Raw genomic sequence first — 19817 nt, forward strand, 5'->3', positions numbered from 1 at the left:
AAATAAAAAGGAGGGCTAGGGATGTGGCTCAGTGGTAAAGTGCCCCTGAGTTGAATATATATATTTAATAATGAATATATATATTTAATAATAATATATTTAATTATATATATATATATATATATATATATTCATGCAGACAGACAGTAGTTAGGGGCTGGCCTACAGGTGGAGCCAGGGCGGAGTGACTCAATTTCCTGCCAGCTTTTCTAGCGCTTGCACATTTCCCTCGTGTTACTTTGTGCAGGCAAGAGCAGGGTTTAAGGGTTAAGCCCCTTAGGTAGAGGACTAAGGACTTGGGCGGGGTTGGTGGGAAAGGCTTGTTTTACTTTTCAAAGGTTTATGGACATTTCCTGCTTTCCCTCAGTTTCTAGGCACTTCTGACAGTGTATCTTTCTTTTTCTGTATTCCCAAGTTCCTATCTCACTAGCATTGGAAATTCCCTGGGCTTGATCCCCCAGCAAATACCCACACGCACTTAAAAAATCCCCCCACCCACCCTTAAAAACAAAACAAAACAATGACAGGGAGTGGGGGGAATAGTTAAAATATCTCAGGGAAGTAGTTATTAGGAATAGATTAAACCATAAAGCACGTTCACTTTTGCCACTTACTATTCCCACACACCGGTAATAACACGAGCAGAGATCATAAAACAAAACTTCGAACATCCAATACGGTTTCACAGAGCACTCAGCTGTTGTAGAACAGGAAAACATTAACAGGAAGCAGCGGTTGACGGTCTCGCTGGTTTTTCAACTCAAAAGGGACTCCTAGGGGTCTCGTGCGCGGGGTCTCTGGACCGCTCAGGGAAACTGTAAGTTGAGACACGTCCAGGGCAAGCCCAGGCTACCGCAGTGGGAGGGCAGGGAAGCGCTACGCCCTATAATCGCCGGCTCCACGTCAGTTTCTAGGCCTTCACGCCGTCAGTGCCTTCCGGTGTCTAGGTGAGTGAAGGCCCAGGGGTCGGAGCGGAGGAAAGCCCGGGCGGGAGCAGGACGGTACGTATCGGTGCTCCCCAGCTGCTCCTGCGCAGGGCCGCAGGCAAGTAGCGCGAGACCGCAGCACTCGGGGTCGGAGCACACCGGGTTTGCGCGTCAGTGCGCAGCCCGCCAGGGGGCTGCTGGCGGACTGCAGCTTCTGACACTCACCCCTGTAGGGGGCTCAGCAGAAGCCAGGAGCGGGGTGGGCCTTATGCAGGTGATTTAATTCTATGGACTCTTTCCGGTTTGCCCCTTGGGCACTGGCTGGGCGGAGCGCCCCCGCCTCCTCGGCCCCGCTCCCTCTACCCTGCGCTGAAGGTCGCCGGGGTCCCTGATGAGGTCGGGTTTCCTCCGACCGCCTGGACCCACTAAAGAGTGGGACTGCTGGGCCGTCGCAGACCACTCCATATCAGCCTCCAGAGGTGCAAACTGGCCTCAAGCTTTGGTGGCAAGTCCCCAGAGGCTGTAAACTTTGGTTACAATGATCTGGAGAGTTGCTTCTGGGGAGAACTGTCGAAAACATGCGCAGTTCTCCTTTTGAAACTTTGACAAAGGGGACTTTTCCTTTACTCAACCGGAAAGTCTGGCCCAGCGGGAAGTTTTAGTCTTTTTTGCAATAGCGAGGTAAAATGGGTCAGGGTTGTTTTCCAAAGCGGTTTAATGTATGTTTTGGCAACTTACAAGCTTGCCTTGGGAAAGTTGGGAGTGCTAGACTGATAAGAATTTCTTTAAGTCACCCTCCTCCCAAAAAGAAGCTCGTTTCTACCGCTTACTTCCAGACACCTTCAAAACGATAGAGAAATGTAACATCATTTCTAAAAGTTTTCACTTGACTGTGTCGAGATTTGGACGGAGGGCATATTCTTTTAATATTAACAACCCAAACTGGTAAAAACAAAGGCCATTGAAAAAGAGTAAATGATTCTAGGAAGCAGGAAGTGAATTCAAAGAGCTGACGCCCTCTAGATTAGTTGACTTTTGAAATTTGTTATTCCACAACAGAAGGTGGAACCAATAGGGGGTAACATACGTAAAGCATTTAGGACGTTGATAAACCGGAATAATCTAAAACTAAGAACAAGATCTGGCGGGATTGACCTGCTTTATGTAAGAGATTTCAGATAAAGAGGGACTGAAGTTTTGTGTCGTCCCCCCCCGCCCCCCCCCCCCGTTCAACTCCAGAATATAATTTTTTCAAGACTGTTGTTTGGAAGAGAACTTTGAATGTATTTATCATACAGGAATTCATATCCTCTCCCTCTCCTCCCTCTCCCTCTCCTCCCTCTCCCTCTCCTCCCTCTCCCTCTCCTCCCTCTCCCTCTCCTCCCTCTCCCTCTCTCTCTCCCACACTTGTTTTTCTGGTACCTTTTGGGTCGAATGTCCTGGTGAAATTGTTGTACATTCCGTCTCTAACTGGCCTTTACATTTTAACACCATTACTTGCTAACTTACACCCTTTTCCAAGGTGAATCCAGTTGCTGGTCTGCAGGGACACTTGGTGTCCCCCTTCCCTGGGAGTGTTGCGCAACAGGCATAGGAAGGTCGTGGGCAGTTTTTTGAGCGTTGGCCGGGGGCCCTCAAGGAAGCTGAAACGGATGTAGGTTTGGTCCCCAGGCTGTCCCTGGTTCCACCGCCGTTCCCAGTTGGGTGACATGGCGCCCCAGCAGCTCCCCTTCAGTCTTGGTGACCTTCGGGCATCAGGCAACTTCCCGGAGCTCGGTTTTCGCCCTTTGACCATACTCGGGGAATTTTACAATCTGGGGAGACGTGGGGGATTCCGCAGCCTACATTGGGCGGCGCCTCACATGGCAGGCAGCTTAGAGGAAACTCTCTGGGGCTCTGCGGGCAGTTCCCAAGAAGGCGGCCACTTCTTGATGCATGCAATGCTGGCGTGCAGTTTCTCGTCTGATCGGGAGCATTTCTTAATTTGGTTTTCCCGAGAGTGTCCGAAGATAGGCCTCTGTGTAGTGGGAAGAGCCGGTGGGTGCCCGGCGTGAGTAAACCAAGAACCCTACCACCCCCTACCGACCCTTTCCCTAGGCTGGAGGCGCTGTGGTCTACGGGGAAGTCAGGGCTCTGTCCCTGGACCCAGCAGAAAAGAATTGAGTCTCTTGCTTTCTACCCTTGATCCCTCCCTTGAGACTTCTTGGGGACTTACAGCACTGACTGATGTAGCCCTTTTAAATCCCAGGAGTGGACTCTAAGAATGGGGGCTTGTACAGCCTCAAGAGCTAATTAAACTCGTGCTATGGATGCAACTGCCTCTTTGCCTTTGATTCAGTATCATTCTACCAAAGTGTATGGAGCTCCTCTAGACCAGGCAGAATTCTAGATATCTAAATTTGTTTCTTGTCTCCATAACCTCACCAGGTGTTGGAGAGACCAAGTTACTTACGTAGACAATCTGGACAAGACCTACTACCATACAACAAAGGAGGAAACTTGTGGGTAGGTGATCAGACACTGAAGGCAATTGTGCTCAGGTGCATTCTTGTTTTACTTAGTATAAACCTGTGAGGCAAGAGGCACTGTTATTGTAATATCCTCTTTCTCCTTTGCATTTCACTCCTGTCTTGTTTGGAAGTCTTCACACCCTACCTTCATGAATGTCCTATGTTCTCCTTTCACAAGCTTGGTGGCTACCTTTGCACTTACCACAGCATTGCATTTAACACTTTGCATTGTAATACTTTAAAAACTTTTCAGTCAAATTGTGGTAGAATTACCTTGGTTAAATACCTGTAAAGTAACTAGACTAAGCCCCCCAGGAGTCCATTCCTACAGGTAAGTAGAGGTTGTACTTGAGTGTCTTTTTCAGAAACTTATACACTCAAATACAGTCTTTGAAGTGCTTAATGTGTGTGTGTGTGTGTGTATATATATATATATATATATATATATATATATATATACTTATATATATTCAAATATACATATATGGTACTTATATATTTATACAGTACTTATATACTTATATATATTCAGTATTTATTTATGTTATGTATATAAATAAATGTACATGTATATTATATAAAATATAATAATTATATATGTATAAGTACTTATAGATTTAAATATGCATATTCTATATATATATATATATATAAAATTTTTTGAAATCCCTTATTTTGTATGGTGCTGCTTCTCCAAACTGAATTTCCAAACTGGTGCCTGTTCTACTAATATTTCTGCTTTTTCCACATGTAAATTTCCTCCTTCTGTCATCAATGAAAGATTTCTTTTTCTAATTACTACTTTTCTTGGTTTTAAGAATGTGTGTATCTGCAATTCATGTTTGAATTCATTTGCCTGTTTAAATCCCCTGAATCATGGTTTTACTCCCTCTTCAATTCTTGGCTTAGGGGTATAGTTTCTTCTCTGACCATGCACATTTGAAAGAAAAATGACTTTATGCATGTATATACACATTACATGTATGTGTATAAATATGTATATGTGTTCTTAAATCTTCACAGATAAAATTGCTTCCTTTTCTACCCATTATACCTTGTCCTGTATTTATGTTCCTTCAATATCTCCATTTCTACCCATTTTGTCTTTATTTAGTCATTAAAATTTTGACTAAAATGAACAGCTTCTTCGTTATTTTCTTATTATTATTGATATTGGGTTGTCATCTTTGGTAATTCAGTACCTATTACAAGAGACCTAATTCCTACCAATTTATTACCATATTCATCTGAATATTCAAGATTGTGTCTTCTACAGTGAACTCTTCAATTGAATAAAGCAATTCATCATCATTTTAAAATTTTTCAATGTAATTGAAAACTGCTGTTGTACTTACTTGCTCCATGCTGTTTTCCAGGGTAATGATTTATTTTGATCATTTTACTTTACAAATGGGAACCATAGTTTCCTTATCTACTACTTGTGAAATTTTTGAGGTTTTGTTTTTATTTTGTTTTTCTTAAAACGTCCTTTAGCTCTTTTTTGGGCTTATATATCCATTTGTTTCTTTTTTAATTGAAGATTTCAAAGGTAACTTTTAAAGATAGACCTTTGCTTTAAAGAACAGGCACTTGACAGATCTTTTGCTTGAATACCATCTGGTGAGTAGACCAGATTCCTTGCAACAATGACCAAAACTTGACTTGAAGTTGAATAAAAAAAAAAAAAATCAATCTGTTCAGCAGTTACTGAGTATTTGCTAGTACTAGGGAATGGAAATACATAAATCTCCCTCTGTTGATTGCAACTCTTTTTCTAGTTGGCAAAGACAAGATGCATCAGCAAAAGTTATGCTGAAAACCGTGGCTGTGGAACAGCATTGAAGCTGAGTTTGACTTTACACTTGACTTGAGTTCTACTCTAATCCATGACTGTGTTATTTTAATTTGGCAGAAAAGTCTGTGTCCTAAGTGCCCTGGTGGACCTATTAGTGAAATGTAGTAGCACAGGGCGGTTATATATAGCACAAAGCTATACCTCCTGAGAATCAGAATTGAAGCCAGTTGCTATCTGCCTAGGCTTTCTGTAAACAGGTTGGCTATCATTCAGCCAGCTTGTAGAATGAATCTGTTCCTTTAACCTGTGTAATCACCAGAAATGTCAAGGAACTTAGAAGAAAAGATCAACTTAGGGATCAGAACCTAGGGAACAGGTTGTGTACCAGGGATGTACCAGGGATGATGGGATGATGAGACTGAAGCAACTGGAGAATTTTTCTTTTCCACTTGTCTCCATTTTTTTGAGCCATTTTTTATTCCTCAACACCTTGAGGAGGTACACATGGTTGCCTGTAATCCCAGTGACTGGGAAGGATGAGTCAAGAGGATCACAAATTCAAGGTCAGCCTGGGCAACTTAGCAAGATTATATCAAAATAAAAAGTAAAAAGGACTGAGGATGGAGCTCAGTGGTAGAGTCCCCCTGTTGCAATCTTCAGTACTGGAAAAAAAAAAAATCACCTAACAAAAAAACCTTGAGAAAGAACGTGGTTTCTGAGTGTGATCTCATGAGGATATATATCTAGCTCCTCTAAAGGTGACATCAGATGGTGTGGATACCTCAAAAGTGAAGCTTAGCCACAACCCTCCTTTGTACTACTTGGAACTCAGATCTGGTCTCTGACCCAGGCTTTACCAAAGCATTACAATTTGAAATCTTAAATAAACTCCGCCATCTTGGTCTATTGCTATTTTTTTTTTTTCTGCCAAGGAAAAGGAAAACTGGTAACGAATGGATAAATGTAGCAAATCACACATTGTCCTGTTTTTTTTTTCCCTCAATAAAGTGAGTGAATAGAACAACAGTTTATTAAAAATTAGATTTGTATTAAACTTATAACATCTGGGTGGGGCTGTAGTTCAGGACAGTGCTTGCCTATTATGCTGGAAGCCCCATGTTCAGTCCTGAGTACTGCAAAACTAGGTAAGTAAATAAATAAATGAAAAATTAAAATATTACCATCTCATATGAGATATTTTTGTTTGTTTGTTTTGGGTGCTGGGGATTGAACTCAAGACCTTGTGGAGGTATTAGTTTTGAGAATGTTAAAGGGCTGTCCTGTTAGAGGAAAATACTTTAAATTTTAGGAACTTTTGAATTTCTTATTGAACTGTCCTACACAGGGAACTGTGGTTGAAGATTGGACAGATGAAAACTGTGACACATAAATTTTTAATTTTAGAAATGACAGCTTATCAGGATTCAGTGAAAAGGATACATTTTTATGAAAACATACTGGAATTTAAACCTTTTGCTAAAAGGCCAGTGGATGTTAGGTGAGCTTGGCTGAAGACAGTATATTCTTCCTTTCCAGGCAAGGTCCTGCCAGCTCTTGGTAAGCCTGCATGGGGTCTTACTAGGTCAGATTCATTTTCTAAGTTCCTCTGAAACAACAGTATCATTGTATCATGTGGTTACAAAAGCTTCCTTTCAAAACTCTCTCTCTCTTTGTCTTGGATCTAAAAAGCAGGTTCCAAGTGTGATATCTTATTAGATTACCAGTTTCATCTTGCCTCACTCTAGGTTGCAAAGGGTTGATTGAACATTACATCTGTGTATACCTGCTGCAATAGTGCAATGATTACCGGCCTGTTCAAGGCCTGAGAAGGCTGATCTTGGCAGGCCTGGCCAGGGCCTACCCACAGCCAACTGAAGCAAGGAGCCTATCTACCCTTAAGCACCTCCATATGACAATACTCAACTGACTCTTGCATAGAATAAGATAAATGCCAGAAAAGACTACAAACAGTGCTACAAGCAGGAGATGACCTGATTTGGAGATCAAGTCAACTATGGAAGAGACACCTTGAAAGAGGAGATAGAATTTTAACATGCCGAGACTCAAAAATGGCAAGGGCCTTTCTGAGTGGAGGCAAATGCTTGAGAAAAGATGCTGGGATGGAAAAACACTGTCCAGGGAGCACTGAGATACTTACTCATTTGGAGTTTGATTGTGGGTTTTACAGAAACGGGGTGATACTCTTATGCTTGGGCTGTATGTGAGAAGTTTGCCCAGGTGAAAACTGAACTTTGGTTAAGATGGAGGAGGGTGACTACATCAACTGGATTTAGATTTGTTTCCCCTGTGACTCTGCTCATGTTCCTGGATCTAGTGAGATGCTTCACAATATCCTTTTAGTCTAGATTCTCATGCTGTGATTCATTCTTTCATCTTGTTGTGACTCATACACCTGTTATGAACCAGGGATGTTGTTGGAAGTAACATTAGATCCAAATTTGTAAGAACTTGCCTGAGAGTCATAGGAAGTCTGCTTTGTCTCAGCCCATTTGTGCTGCTATAAGAAAATGCCACAGACTGGGTAATTTGTAAAGAAGAGATATTTATTTCTCAAAATTCTGGAGGTTTAGTCTATTTCTAAGACCAAAGTGCTGGCACCTGTTGAGGGCAGCTCTTGGCTTCTTTGAATGCTGGATCCTCTGGAGAGAGGGGAACAACGTGTCCTCACATGGCAGAAAGCCATTTTGTAAGGGCACTAATCCCATTCACGTGGGAGAAGCCCTCATGGCCTGATCACCTCCTAACGGCCCCACTTCTTAATCCTTTCACATTGGCAACCACTGAATTTTAAAGGGTACATGTTTAAGCCATAGCAGCCACATCAAATAACTTTGAAAAAGTGCCTTCTAATTTTATGTCCTTTAGTGGTCTTCTAGGGGATGTTTGAGTTTGTAGCTGCAACACTGCAAAATCATGAACCACATGGTGATGTATTATTACACATCCTCAATTTAAGTATTTTGAGGGGGCTGTGAAATGGCATTTCAGACACTATCTTAGGTTTAAAATCCCTGCAGATGGAGGAGGAAAGATAGGTTTGTTATATCAGCTGCTCCAATTGCCACATGCACAGCCCACATCCACGGGTCCCACACATAAATGGAGGGGGTAGGTGGGTTCTGTAGTGTTAGAGATGAATGCATAGAACATCTGTGTATGCCACTCAGGATCATGCAACCCCCTCCTTCTTTGTTTTTTTAGAGTCTTCTGGGTGACTCTTTCAAGTACCTCGTGTTCATATCATGCTGGGGCTTTCCGACATCTGAAAGTTCCAGGTTTGCATGCTACTTTCTGCAGCTGTCAAGATGAGCTTTGCCCCATCGCCACCCAGGGTTGCCAGGTTGCTAAGACATTTTATTTGCTTTTGTGCTGTGGTTCAGCAAACAGGCCCTTGCTTTCATGCCACCCCATGACCTTGGTTCAGGTAGAGAACAGGATAAGGAATGGAATGTTAAGTATGTCTTTGGATAGATTAACCAGTCATGCTGGTCACTATGCTGCTGATTACAGGGAACATTTTGTGCTTTGGATACCAGATGGTTTGGAAGCAATTGACATTCTGTGAGAAGGGTTGAGAAGTCTGACCAAACTTAACCACATTTTACTGTCACCTATTAGGGCAAATGCTGGGTGCCAGAGGTTTGTGCTAAGTGTTTTACTTGAAGTTTATATGTAGTATGGAGGTGGTAAGAAGAAGTTACTGACAGAATCTGTGTGAGCTTTTCACAGGAAAGTTTATACAATAGAAGGAGATGCCTCATTTGGGTCTGAAAACCCAGAGGGGTTTTGCTAGGCAGATAAGGGGAATTGGGTAAAACAGGCAAAGACACATGGGAAAGGTCTTATTGAGTGGTCAAAGCTGAATGTCCTTTAGTGGTCTTCTAGGGGATGTTTGAGTTTGTAATTGCAACATTGCAGAAATCATGAACCACATGGTGATGTGTATATACAGTGGTGTGTATATACAGTGGAATATTAGTCACCCTTCAAAAGAATGTATATTAATGTATATTAATGAGGGATGAGAGCGACAATAGTCTGTGTGACATTAGATAGAGAGAAAATTGGAACTTGCAGTGGGAGATGAGGGATCACTGTAAGGTTCGAATCAAGAAAGTGAGTGGATCTAAGCAAAAACTTCAACTTCAGAAAGTTCATTCTAATAGAAGACAGATTTGGAAAGGGTGAGGTCAGAGGCAGGGAGAACAGAAAGGCCAGGGGACAAGTTAGGGTAAGAGATGGTTATCAGAGAACTCCAGCATTTAAAAAGGAGGTACAGGTTGGGGTTGGGGCTCAGCGGTAGAGCGCTTGCCTCCCACATGTGAGTCACTGGGTTCGATCCTTAGACCACATAAAAATAAAAGTAAATGAACAAAATAAAGATATTGAGTCCATGTATAACTAAAAAATATTTTTAAAAAATAAAAAGGAGATACAGAAAGAGGGTGCTGAGGACTGGGTTAGAGAAGGCCTCGGTAGAATATGGTGTGTGAGTTCAACCCAGGGAGAAGTATTTTAAGAAAGGAATACTTATCAGCAACCAGATAAAGAGGACTAATTTTTTATGTTTGTTTATTTATTTTAAAATAAAATTTGTATATATTTAAATGATGTAACATGATGTTATAAGATGCATATATAGTAAAATGGTTGTTATAGTGGAACATATTAACATGTCAATCTCATATAGTAACCATTCCATGAACCCCTGTCCCTCACTCCCTCTAGCAAGAGCAGCTATAGTCTATTAGCAAAAATTCTGAATACATTACACTATTATTAACTATAGTCCTCATGTTATACACCAGATTTTTTACTTGTTCTTCCTACATATTTCTACTTTATATCCTTTGATCTACATCTTCCCTCTTCTACCCCAGCCTCTGGTAACCTTTTATTCTCTATCTCTACATATTTGACATTTTTTTTTAGATTTTACATATAAGTGATATCATGCAATACAACACACTTTTCTTTGTGTTTGGTTTATTTCACTTAGCATGATGTCATCTAGTTCATCCATGTTGTGGCAAATAGCAGCAACTTCTCCCTTTTGAAGGGTGACTAATATTCCACTGTATATACACACCACAGTTTATTTGTGCAATAAACACTTAGTTTGTTTCCATAACTGGAAGCTGTTGTAAACCATACTGCAGCAAACATGGGCATGCAGATATCTTTACAAGGCAGTGCTTTCATTTATTTTGGTGTATATACCAGTAGAAGAATTGCTGGGTCTGAAAGACTTCTAAGTACCCTGGACATGGCAGCTAGGAGATCACCAAGGCCTTGACTAGAGTGGCATCCTCAGGGCTGGCCTGCTAGGGTAAAAGGAATCAGATACCTGCTTTCATATAACACTCCAGGGAGTGCTCGATAATTCAGTAATCAAGACAGATAATATTTTAATGCAACATTTTAAAATACCAACATAATTGTTAAAATGTATAATGAACCAATTATCAAAATTTTAAACAAAAAGAGTAAGAGCGTTACTGATGTTTCCTTTTACCTCAGATTCCAGTCTGGCTTGACAGTAAGGGTCACTGTGTAAGGAAAATGGTGGGTAAGGCCCAGGTGCAGGCCTGCTGAGTGAAATTGAAGCTGAAGCAATTAAAGCGCTGAGTATAGACTCTGTCCTCATGATGTCCCAGCTTCAGGTGAAAGGAAATAAAATGAAAGAATGGTCAGTCTAAGGGACCTCTGACTTAAGGGCTTTGGGGTTTACTTATTGTGTAAGATAGAAAAGACTTGAACATGGGGAGTAGGCCCTGCAGTGTCTGATGAAAGCACTGGTGTAAGGGCTCAGGGGAAACAGGAGGGGACAAATGGGATTGTCCTCCCTGGACAAGCTGAAGGACAGAAGGTGCCAATTGGGGCAGTGGAAAGGTGAGAGGTCGCAGGACTCGGGCCTTATAAATGACAAGGTCATGTATAAGGGAATGCCCCTGACAAAAAGCAGCAATAGATGGAGTTAGGATGGAAGAAAGCCATGCAGGAGGGAGTTGACCCAAGAGGTATAGAGCTGATAAAGGGTCTCGTAAAAGAAATGGCTGAGCAGCAGAAGGCGCCCAGCTGAGGCTGGAACTCACAGGGTGTGGAGTATCAGTTTCTGTGTTGAGTAATCTTTTCTCCCTCCCTTCTGAGCTACTTGTTGGTCTACGTGTATGAGTGCAGGAACTCAGAACCTGAGGCTGGGGTGCAGGGTGACCAACCATCCTAGTTAGGCCAAGACAGAAAGCCTTTCTGGGATCAGGACTTTTAGTGCTAAAACTGGAAGGTTCAGGACACACCAGGCCCATTCATTTATCTAAGGTGTTATAGGATTGGAAGTCAGGAGTCAAACAGGTAAGAGAACTGAGGGTGCTGGCTGGAGGGTTTGGAGCACATGTTCCAGATTGGGTCTGGAGGAAAGGAAGTGAGGCCATTTCCCTGTAGCCGTGTTCATTATTCATTTGTTTACTCATCACATACTAAGTGAGTGCCAACTGTGAGTCAGGCCCTGGGATCTGCACAGAGGATTGAAGGGCAAAGAAGAAATAAATGCCCTCTTAAAATATCCTTCTGTAGTGGCAAAGGTCTATTGGCGCTCAGGACCCATCTCTGTTTATTTACAGGATCTCTTCTGAGGGGTACTTCTCTCTAGAAAACTCCAAACTGTATTTTCCAGACTCCTCTAAAGCTAAGATGTGACTAAGTTAAGTGCATTTTTAGGGAAACTTTGCAAAGGAAGTGGGCAGAGACCAATACTTTGCTCCTCTTAGTTTTCTCTGCCGGTGAGGAGGGTGGTAGTGATATGGGGTTTGGGGAAGAGTGTTAGCATGTAGTCATCAGCTTTTTAGGTGTTGGAGGTATGTGTGGCTGTGTCAGGTCACCTCCTGATCCCTAGATGTCTGCTCTATGGCAATCTCCTGAATGCTCACTACCCCAGTCCAGAAATGTGGTTCTGGGAGCCCCAGGAGCCTTTGCTAGAAACTCAGCCTAGAGCCCCTTCCTCTAGCCCCATGCTCCTTTTGTGAGCCAGTAACAGCTGTTTTATGTAAGCTTTGCTCAGTGTTTTATGTAAGCTTTGTTTGGGACTTTAAACAATCATTGGCAATAGCCTCATGATTTCTAGCAGAGAAATGAAAACTGAAACTGGACTTAGGGGTTAGCTGGTCTGGTTGTGAAGGTTACAGACAGTTTGTACTAACCTGGAGACTTTGTGTGGGAGTGGAAAAGAAGGAGAAACAGTCACTGAATTTGAATGTGCCTGAAGAAAAGCTACACTTAAAAATTCTAGAAATCACCCAGGTGCCAGTTTTGTTTGGCAAGAGAAGGCTAAATGGTCTGAAACACTGGTAAAATGAAACAAATGGATATATTGACCATGCAGGATTGTGTATCTGAAAGCAGGGAAGAAAAAGAATTGGACTTGGACAGGTCCTTAACCTCTCCAGGCAGGATGGGGTTGGTAACTGATGGGTACAAGTCCTTGTATAGAGCTTTCTACACACTCCTTATCCTTGGAACCATGTTAAATAAAACCTGTCCTGTTGTTTTTGAAGATAACTTTGAGAAAACTGAAGGCTTTCTTGTTCTAAGGTACATTCACATCAAGGAAGCTCTAAGAGCTATTTAGATGCTATGAGATAGTTTCTGTATGACTTTTTTTTTCAAAACTGTATTCTTTTATATGATAATTATTAATCAAACTGGTAAAGGCTGAGTGCAGAAGAAACGGGAACTAATTTTTCAGTTTCTAAAACTATAAGATTTCCTTTTGACTTATTATTATACTGTGGTATGAGTTATATTAGTCCTTGCTTATCTGAGGTTTTTCTTTCTGTGTTTTCAGTTACCCACAGTAATCTAAGAATAATAAATGAAAAATTTCAGAAATAAGTTTTAAATTGTGAACCAATTGAGTAGTGCGGTGAAATCTTACAGCATCCTGCTTAGTCCTGCCTGAGGTGTAAATTATCCCTTTGTCCAGAGTTTTCACACTGTATGTAATACCCTCCCATTAGTCGAGTAGTAGCTGTCTTGTGTGTATGCTGAAGTAACACTTATTTTACTTAAAATGTCCCCAAAGCACAAAGTAGTGATGCTGGCAATTTTATTACAGTATATTATTTTAATTGGGCTATTTTATATTAGTTATCATTGTTAATCTCTTAAGGTATATACTATATAAATTAAAGTTTATCATAGTTATGTGTATTTAGGAAAAATCTTAGTACATGTATGGTTTGGTACTATCCATGATTTTGGGCATCCACTGGAGCTTATGAAATTTATCTCCTGCAGATAATGGGGGACTACTACATATTTATTTTAGTATCTGTATACCTGTCACACTAAACTTATGAAGAAAAATATTACAAATTTAGCCATTTCTCCTTTGTATTCTTTTCTAGTCACATTCCCTTCTTCACAAAATGGAAGTCACTTTACTGAATTCAGAATTTATTATTATAATGTAAATTTCAATATTTTCACTATATATATCCCTAAATAATATATGGTATTAGTGGTTTCTTGATATTTAGAATCTTATGTAAATTAATCATATCATATATATATTTTAGCATCTTCCATTTTGCCTCAACAAAAATTTTTGGGTCTTGTGAGATTCATATATTCCATAGTTCATTCATTTTCAGTGCTGCATAACATTTCATTAAAGAAATATAATATTTTTTTCAATCTCTCTCTCTCTCTCTCTTTTTTTTTTTTTTTTTTTTTTTGGTACTAGGGATTGAACCCAGGGTCACTTAACCACCCAGCCACTTTCCTAGTCCTTTTTTATGTTTTATTAGAGACAGGGTCTTTCTGGGTTGCTTAGGGCCTCCCCACGTTGTGGAGGCTGGCTTTGAACTCATGATCCTCGTGCCTTAGCCTCTTGAGTGACTAGGATTACAGACATTTGCCACTGTACCCAGCTTCATCTCTTCTTGATGGACTTTTGGGTGGTTTCCTTTTTTTTTTTTTTCTTTTTGCTGTAATATCCACTGCTACGAGAAACATTTTGGACATTTCTTGATATACCTGTCTGCAAGTTTTTAAAGGGTATTTATTTAGGAATGAAATTTTCATGTCATGGAGTAGTATGTGTTTTCAGTTTTACCAGATGATGCTAAATTGTTCTTCAAAGTAGCTGTATCAATTTTTAAAAAATTTATTTTACTTATTCTAATTTCTTATATATGACAGCAGAATTTAATTCAATTCATATTACACAAATAGAGAACAATTTTTCATGTCTCTGGTTGTACACAAAGTAGAGTCACACCATTGTGTTTTCATGCATGCACTTAGGGTACTAGTGTCCATCTCATTCCACTATCTTTCCTACCCCCATCCCCCTCCCTTCTCCTTCCTCTCCTTTACCCTATCTAAAGTTCGTCTATTCCTCACATGCTGTCCCCACATCCCTATTATGAATCAGCATCTTTACATCAGAGAAAACATTCAGCATTTGGTTTTTGGGGTTTGGCTTACTTCACTTAGTATTATATTCTCCAACTCCATCCATTTACCTGTAAATACCATGATTTTATTCTCTTTTAATACTGAGTAATATTCCATTGTGTATATATACCACGTTTTCTTTATCCATTAATCTACTGAAGGGTACCTAGGGTGGTTCCACAATTTAGCTATTGTGTATTGTGCTGCTAATTCCTCCAGTAATACATACAATTTCATATTTCTCTGACATTTAGCAGTAGATATTAACATTTGACTAATGTGAAATAATATCTCATTATAGTTTAAGTCTGCGCTTGTCTGACTACTATTGAGGTTTGAATTTTTTTAAGTGTTTTAGTTGCTTTTCTCTTTTCCTGTGTCATATAAACTTAAAATAAGCTTGCCAAGGTCCATGGAAAATTTGTTTTTGGCTTTTTGATTGGACTTATATTGAGTTTACAAATGTGTTTGAAATTCAGTATCTTTGTGATATTGAGCTTTCTGTCCATGATTAAGGTATAATGAAGATATTGATTTCTTCAGTTATCTCCATCTTCAATGAAGTCTTCAATAAAATAATTTGTTCTTTAAATGTCTTACTAACAAACATTAGATTTATTCTATGTGACTTATAGATGTTATTTTAAGTACTGTCTTTTTGAAATCTACCTCTTATTCCTATTTTTGCTAATTATTGAAATGTAACTGACTTTTATTTATTGATCATGTATCTCAAAAACTTCAATCTGTTATTAATTCTAACATTTTGCTTATTAATATACTTGAGTTTTCTGTGTAGAAAGTGAATAATGATAGTCATTTCTTCCATCCAAGTGCTGATATTCTATCTTTTCTTCTTTCTCATTTTATTGTGCTGGCTCTGTCCTTCAGTATGATATTGAATAAAAGGGATAATCATGCACATCTTTGTCTCAGTCCTGATTTTAAGGAAATGTTTCTAACGTGATGCCATTAAGTACCATATTTGCTGTGGGTTCTCCTTTTTTGTAATTACTCTTTAACTGTTTTTAGGCTGCTGTCTAATAAGATAAATTCCTTGCTTTTAATCCATACATCAGTTTTTTAGGGAACTTACATCTTTATTATATTGGATCTCTCTACTCATGAACAAAGTATGGCTCTCCATTTATCTAGTTCTTTATTTATGTCTTTTCAATAATATATAGGTTTTTCTCCATTGAGGTCTTGCCTATCTTTTGTTGGAATCATTTCTATGTTATGTTTGATGCTATTATATACAATATCACTGTAGTGTTCTTAGCTCTTTTTTCTGTTTGATTTCCTACAGTTTTACTTATTTTCTTAACATCTCAACAGTGTATTTGAGCAAATGTTTTTATGTCTTATCCCACATCGCTACATACATTATAGCCACAGGTTTTTTTTTTCTCCTAGATTATTTAGCACAAGATTTCTCAGCCTCAGTGCTGTGAGCTTTTTGCCTGGATAATTCCTTGTTGTGGGGGAATGCGTATAGTGGGATGTTTAATAGCATCCCTGGCCTCTGTACACCAGATCCTAGTAGCACCATCTGGAGATGGTGACCAGAAATGTCTCTAGACATCATCAAATTAACCCTGAGGTCCAAAACTGCCATGGATAAGAACCATTGATCTGGCACCTATAATATTGCAGAAATTTCCCTTATGTCTTTAAATTTATTTTAAGATAACTTATTTTAAATTCTTTCAGATGTAGTTTCCTAGGATGCGAATTCTGTTTGTTTTGTCTACTGTCATGGTGATTTTTATTTTTGTGCATAGTGGTTTTTAAACATGCATTTACCTTCTGCAAGAAGTTCTTCACCTGGAATCTCTCATGCTCTGGGTTGGGAAGGTGGTCCTATGAGTAGGTTTTGTGTTTGATTCTGAAGACACTAAGGGCTTCCCTAGTCTTAGAGTAATGTTTATGTTCATTTCTTGCCTATAGTTTAAAGAAACCCCAACCAAGTCATGATTACTTGGATCCTAGCCTGACCTCTCCCTTATATGGTTTTCTTTCTCAATCGTGACATCTCTAGCCACAGTTAACTGCCCCCATCATGGTCCCAGCATGCCTATACTGCATCTAGGTGGCCTGGTTCCATGTAGGGATCTGTATTTTTCTTTTGGTATTTTCTCTCAGTGTGCCAGATGCTACCACTGAGTAATTTGGATTTTGCTGCCAAACTATACCCTCGTTAGCACAGAGGGAAGATAGCATGCCAGGGCTCTTGTTGAGTGTGCGTGACTGGCAGAAAGCAGTCGTGGGTATAACTGTTGGAGAGGAACTGAGCGGATAATTTTTTAAAGAATTATCTAATTTTGTTAACTCTTGATGGCATCATTATATCACTGATAATGACGAATTATATAGAGGACTACTTTTAAAAATAGAGACTTAAACATTTCATTTCTGGTAATTCTGTTTGGTTCATTTTCAAATGTGTCTAGTGAACTTGGATAATATTTCTTACTCTTGTGTTTAATGACCTTGTATTTATTTTATTTTATTTTTCCCTCTTATTTTATTTCTTCTAGTGTATACAAATATTTTAGATAGTAGTTTATAATAACATCTACTCACGAGATTGTGGCTTTTAGTGAGTACAGTATAAAAAGAACTTGGTGTTTTTTTTTTCTTTTTAATATATTTTTAAGTTGTAGATGGACACAGCACCTTTATTTATTTATTTTTATGTGGTGCTGAGGATCGAACCCAGTGCCTCACACATGATAGGTGAGCGTTCCACCGCTGAGCCACAGCCCTAGTCCAAACTTGGTGTTCTTTTCATGGAAACTGGCATATTAGGTTAAAGTACTATTAGTCTGTGAGTGTAGATTTTACTCTTTCTGAAACACTAAAATTAGTGTTCAAATTTCAGACAAAAAAATAAAGTCATTTTGAGTACCAATTTTTGACTTTGAGTAGTCATTTTAGTAAATTTCATTTTTCCCTTTACTCACACACAACCATACTTCGATGAAGTTTGGCTGAATGGACACAGGATCCACACAGCCATTCCCAAACTAGACAAATATACTTGTACGCAGAGAGTCGGGATGTGTTTTCATTTATTTTTTGCTAAGATTGTCTTAACCTGAACACTGTCTTATAGGAATAGGTAAGGAACTTGCCCAGAACAAAAGAGCTGATTTAGCATAAATTAAAACTATGAAACTTAAAAGTAGAATAGATAGTGATCACCATTTGCAACTTAAAATTTGAAAAAAAAATGTTGAATTTTAATGGAAGAAGTTAAGAACACACCCCAAGAATGAACTTCCCAACTCCCACTCAGACCGCATCCCCAGGATGAGATCTTTCCCTGGGTCTCCTGCACCAATTCCTTGCTTCCACTGATGCCATCAGGGGTGGGCTAATTGCAATTGCAGTCACGTAGCAGTCTACTGAGAGTTTGGGGCATCTGGCATATCCATGGGGCTCAGGGTCTGAACGCCCGATCAAAACCTCGCAAGGTCTTTTCTCAGCCCAGTGCCAAGTCCCATGTGCATCCAGATGAAGTTGGGAAAGGGCTTGGGCTTTAGAGGCTGAGCTACAGGTGTGAGTGCAGGTTTTAAAGAGCAACTGAAGACAATGGGTGGGCAGGGACAGAAGGCTATTTCCCTCTTGTTCTTGGTACCCCACAGAGAGAGTAGGGCGTCTTACAAGACCTGCATTGGCCCAAGTCCACGTGGGTGGGGAATCACTGCATGTAGAAGCTAACCCCTGTGACACCAGTTTCTGTATTCAGTTCCTTAGTCATTGAGCTTTTTCCTCTTCCTCCCACTGAGGGCACTCGTGAACTTAGTCATTAATTCCCTACTTGTGATTTTCCCTTACCCTGCTTTACATTCTGATAAGTCTGACAAAGCATGTGGGATTTTTTGGAGAAAATTTTGTCTTAGGTTTCATTTCCTTTACCATGTAGATCTTTTTCTCTGGTTGTCTTGGGTTTTAGATTAGTCTTGGGTTTTGGCTTCGTCTACTGAGGATCTCTCTCTCTCTCTCTGTAGACTTAAAACATATGAATTCAATCTATCAGGTTAGGGAGACCAGCAAGAAAGGGAAAAACTATGAATCTAAACCATAAGTTACTTTGATAAAAGGATTTAAAAAATCTACTCTTACCACAGAACCTCTGCACTGGGAAGAACTCTGAAAGAAATGAAGAAAGCCCTCAGAAATGAAGTTGGTGACCTCGCGGCTCTCTGTTGAGCACTGTACTACTGTTCCTTAGGATGGCACTGTGCCAGACGTCTGCCGAGGTCATTCTTCAGGTGGAAGAGGCACTTGATGAAGAAGAAAAGGAGATGCTGTGCTTTTTGTGTCTGGATATTACTGCAGATGTAGTTCCACCTACAGTCAGGGACCTTCTGGATATTTTATGTGAGAGAGGGAAGCTGTCTGTGGTGCAGTTGGCAGAGCTGCTCTACAGAGTGAGGCGGTTTGACCTGCTCAAGCGAATTTTGAAGATGGACAGAACAGCCGTGGAGGCTCACCTGCGCAGCCATCCTCACCTTGTTTCGGACTATAGGTAAATCATCAGCTCCTCTGCAGGCTTGACCGGTGGGAGGGCGTGAGGTGGCCTAGGCTCTACTGAATGACAAAAATAAGGACAGTAACAAGAGCAGCCACATCACTTTCTTTTCCCTCTCATCCAAGTGCTACCTGATATCACTCCATTGCTTTGAACTCTTTGAATTCTTAAAATGCGCTTGCTTGAAGGAATTGGGTAGAAGAGCATAATGACAGTGGAAGGGACAGATGGTACATGTTTGCCTGAAGGACAGAATGACAAGAAAGGAAGAAAGATGGGAACCACTGAGAGCTAGTAATTCTTGCCAGCTCCTGGCAGTGTGAGAGCCGCAGTGGTGTTGCTAGCTGATTTTCTGTGATGTCATTTTTTTTGACAATTTCCGGAACTGAGAAAGGAAATAACAAGTCTATAATAATCTTCCTATCTTTGTGGAACTCCATGACACCCTGACTTTCTGTCAGTTGTTGCCCTGCAGAGGAAGTTTAGCGGGGTGAGTTTCCTTCTGGTGGTCCTGCCCTGGGAGACCCTGGGGAACTCTTCAGTTGACCGCCTCCTAAGCCCCCTTCAGG

General features: G+C 40.2%; 1 protein-coding gene across 19 annotated transcripts in view; it reads left to right on the forward strand.

Annotated features, from left to right (window-relative positions):
• The first annotated feature begins 681 nt into the window (after window positions 1–681).
• Cflar (CASP8 and FADD like apoptosis regulator) overlaps window positions 682–19817 on the forward strand; it is a 66903-nt gene continuing 47767 nt past the window's right edge. For 3 of the 19 annotated variants that reach the window (XR_009226463.1, XR_009226462.1, XM_058578251.1), the window contains exons 1-2: window positions 2178–2976; window positions 3354–3431. Coding sequence is in view for 1 of the 19 variants with exons in the window: in XM_058578251.1 (XP_058434234.1) it covers window positions 2636–2976; window positions 3354–3431 (419 nt within the window). In the remaining 18 variants the exon portion in view is untranslated. The other 16 variants (XR_009226467.1, XR_009226465.1, XR_009226466.1 and 13 more) reach the window with 16 other exon arrangements.

The sequence above is a fragment of the Marmota monax genome, unplaced genomic scaffold, assembly GCF_021218885.2.
Source record: "Marmota monax isolate L192 unplaced genomic scaffold, Marmota_monax_Labrador192_F-V1.1 WCK01_AAM20220418_F8-fsc00095, whole genome shotgun sequence".
NCBI lineage: Eukaryota > Metazoa > Chordata > Mammalia > Rodentia > Sciuridae > Marmota > Marmota monax.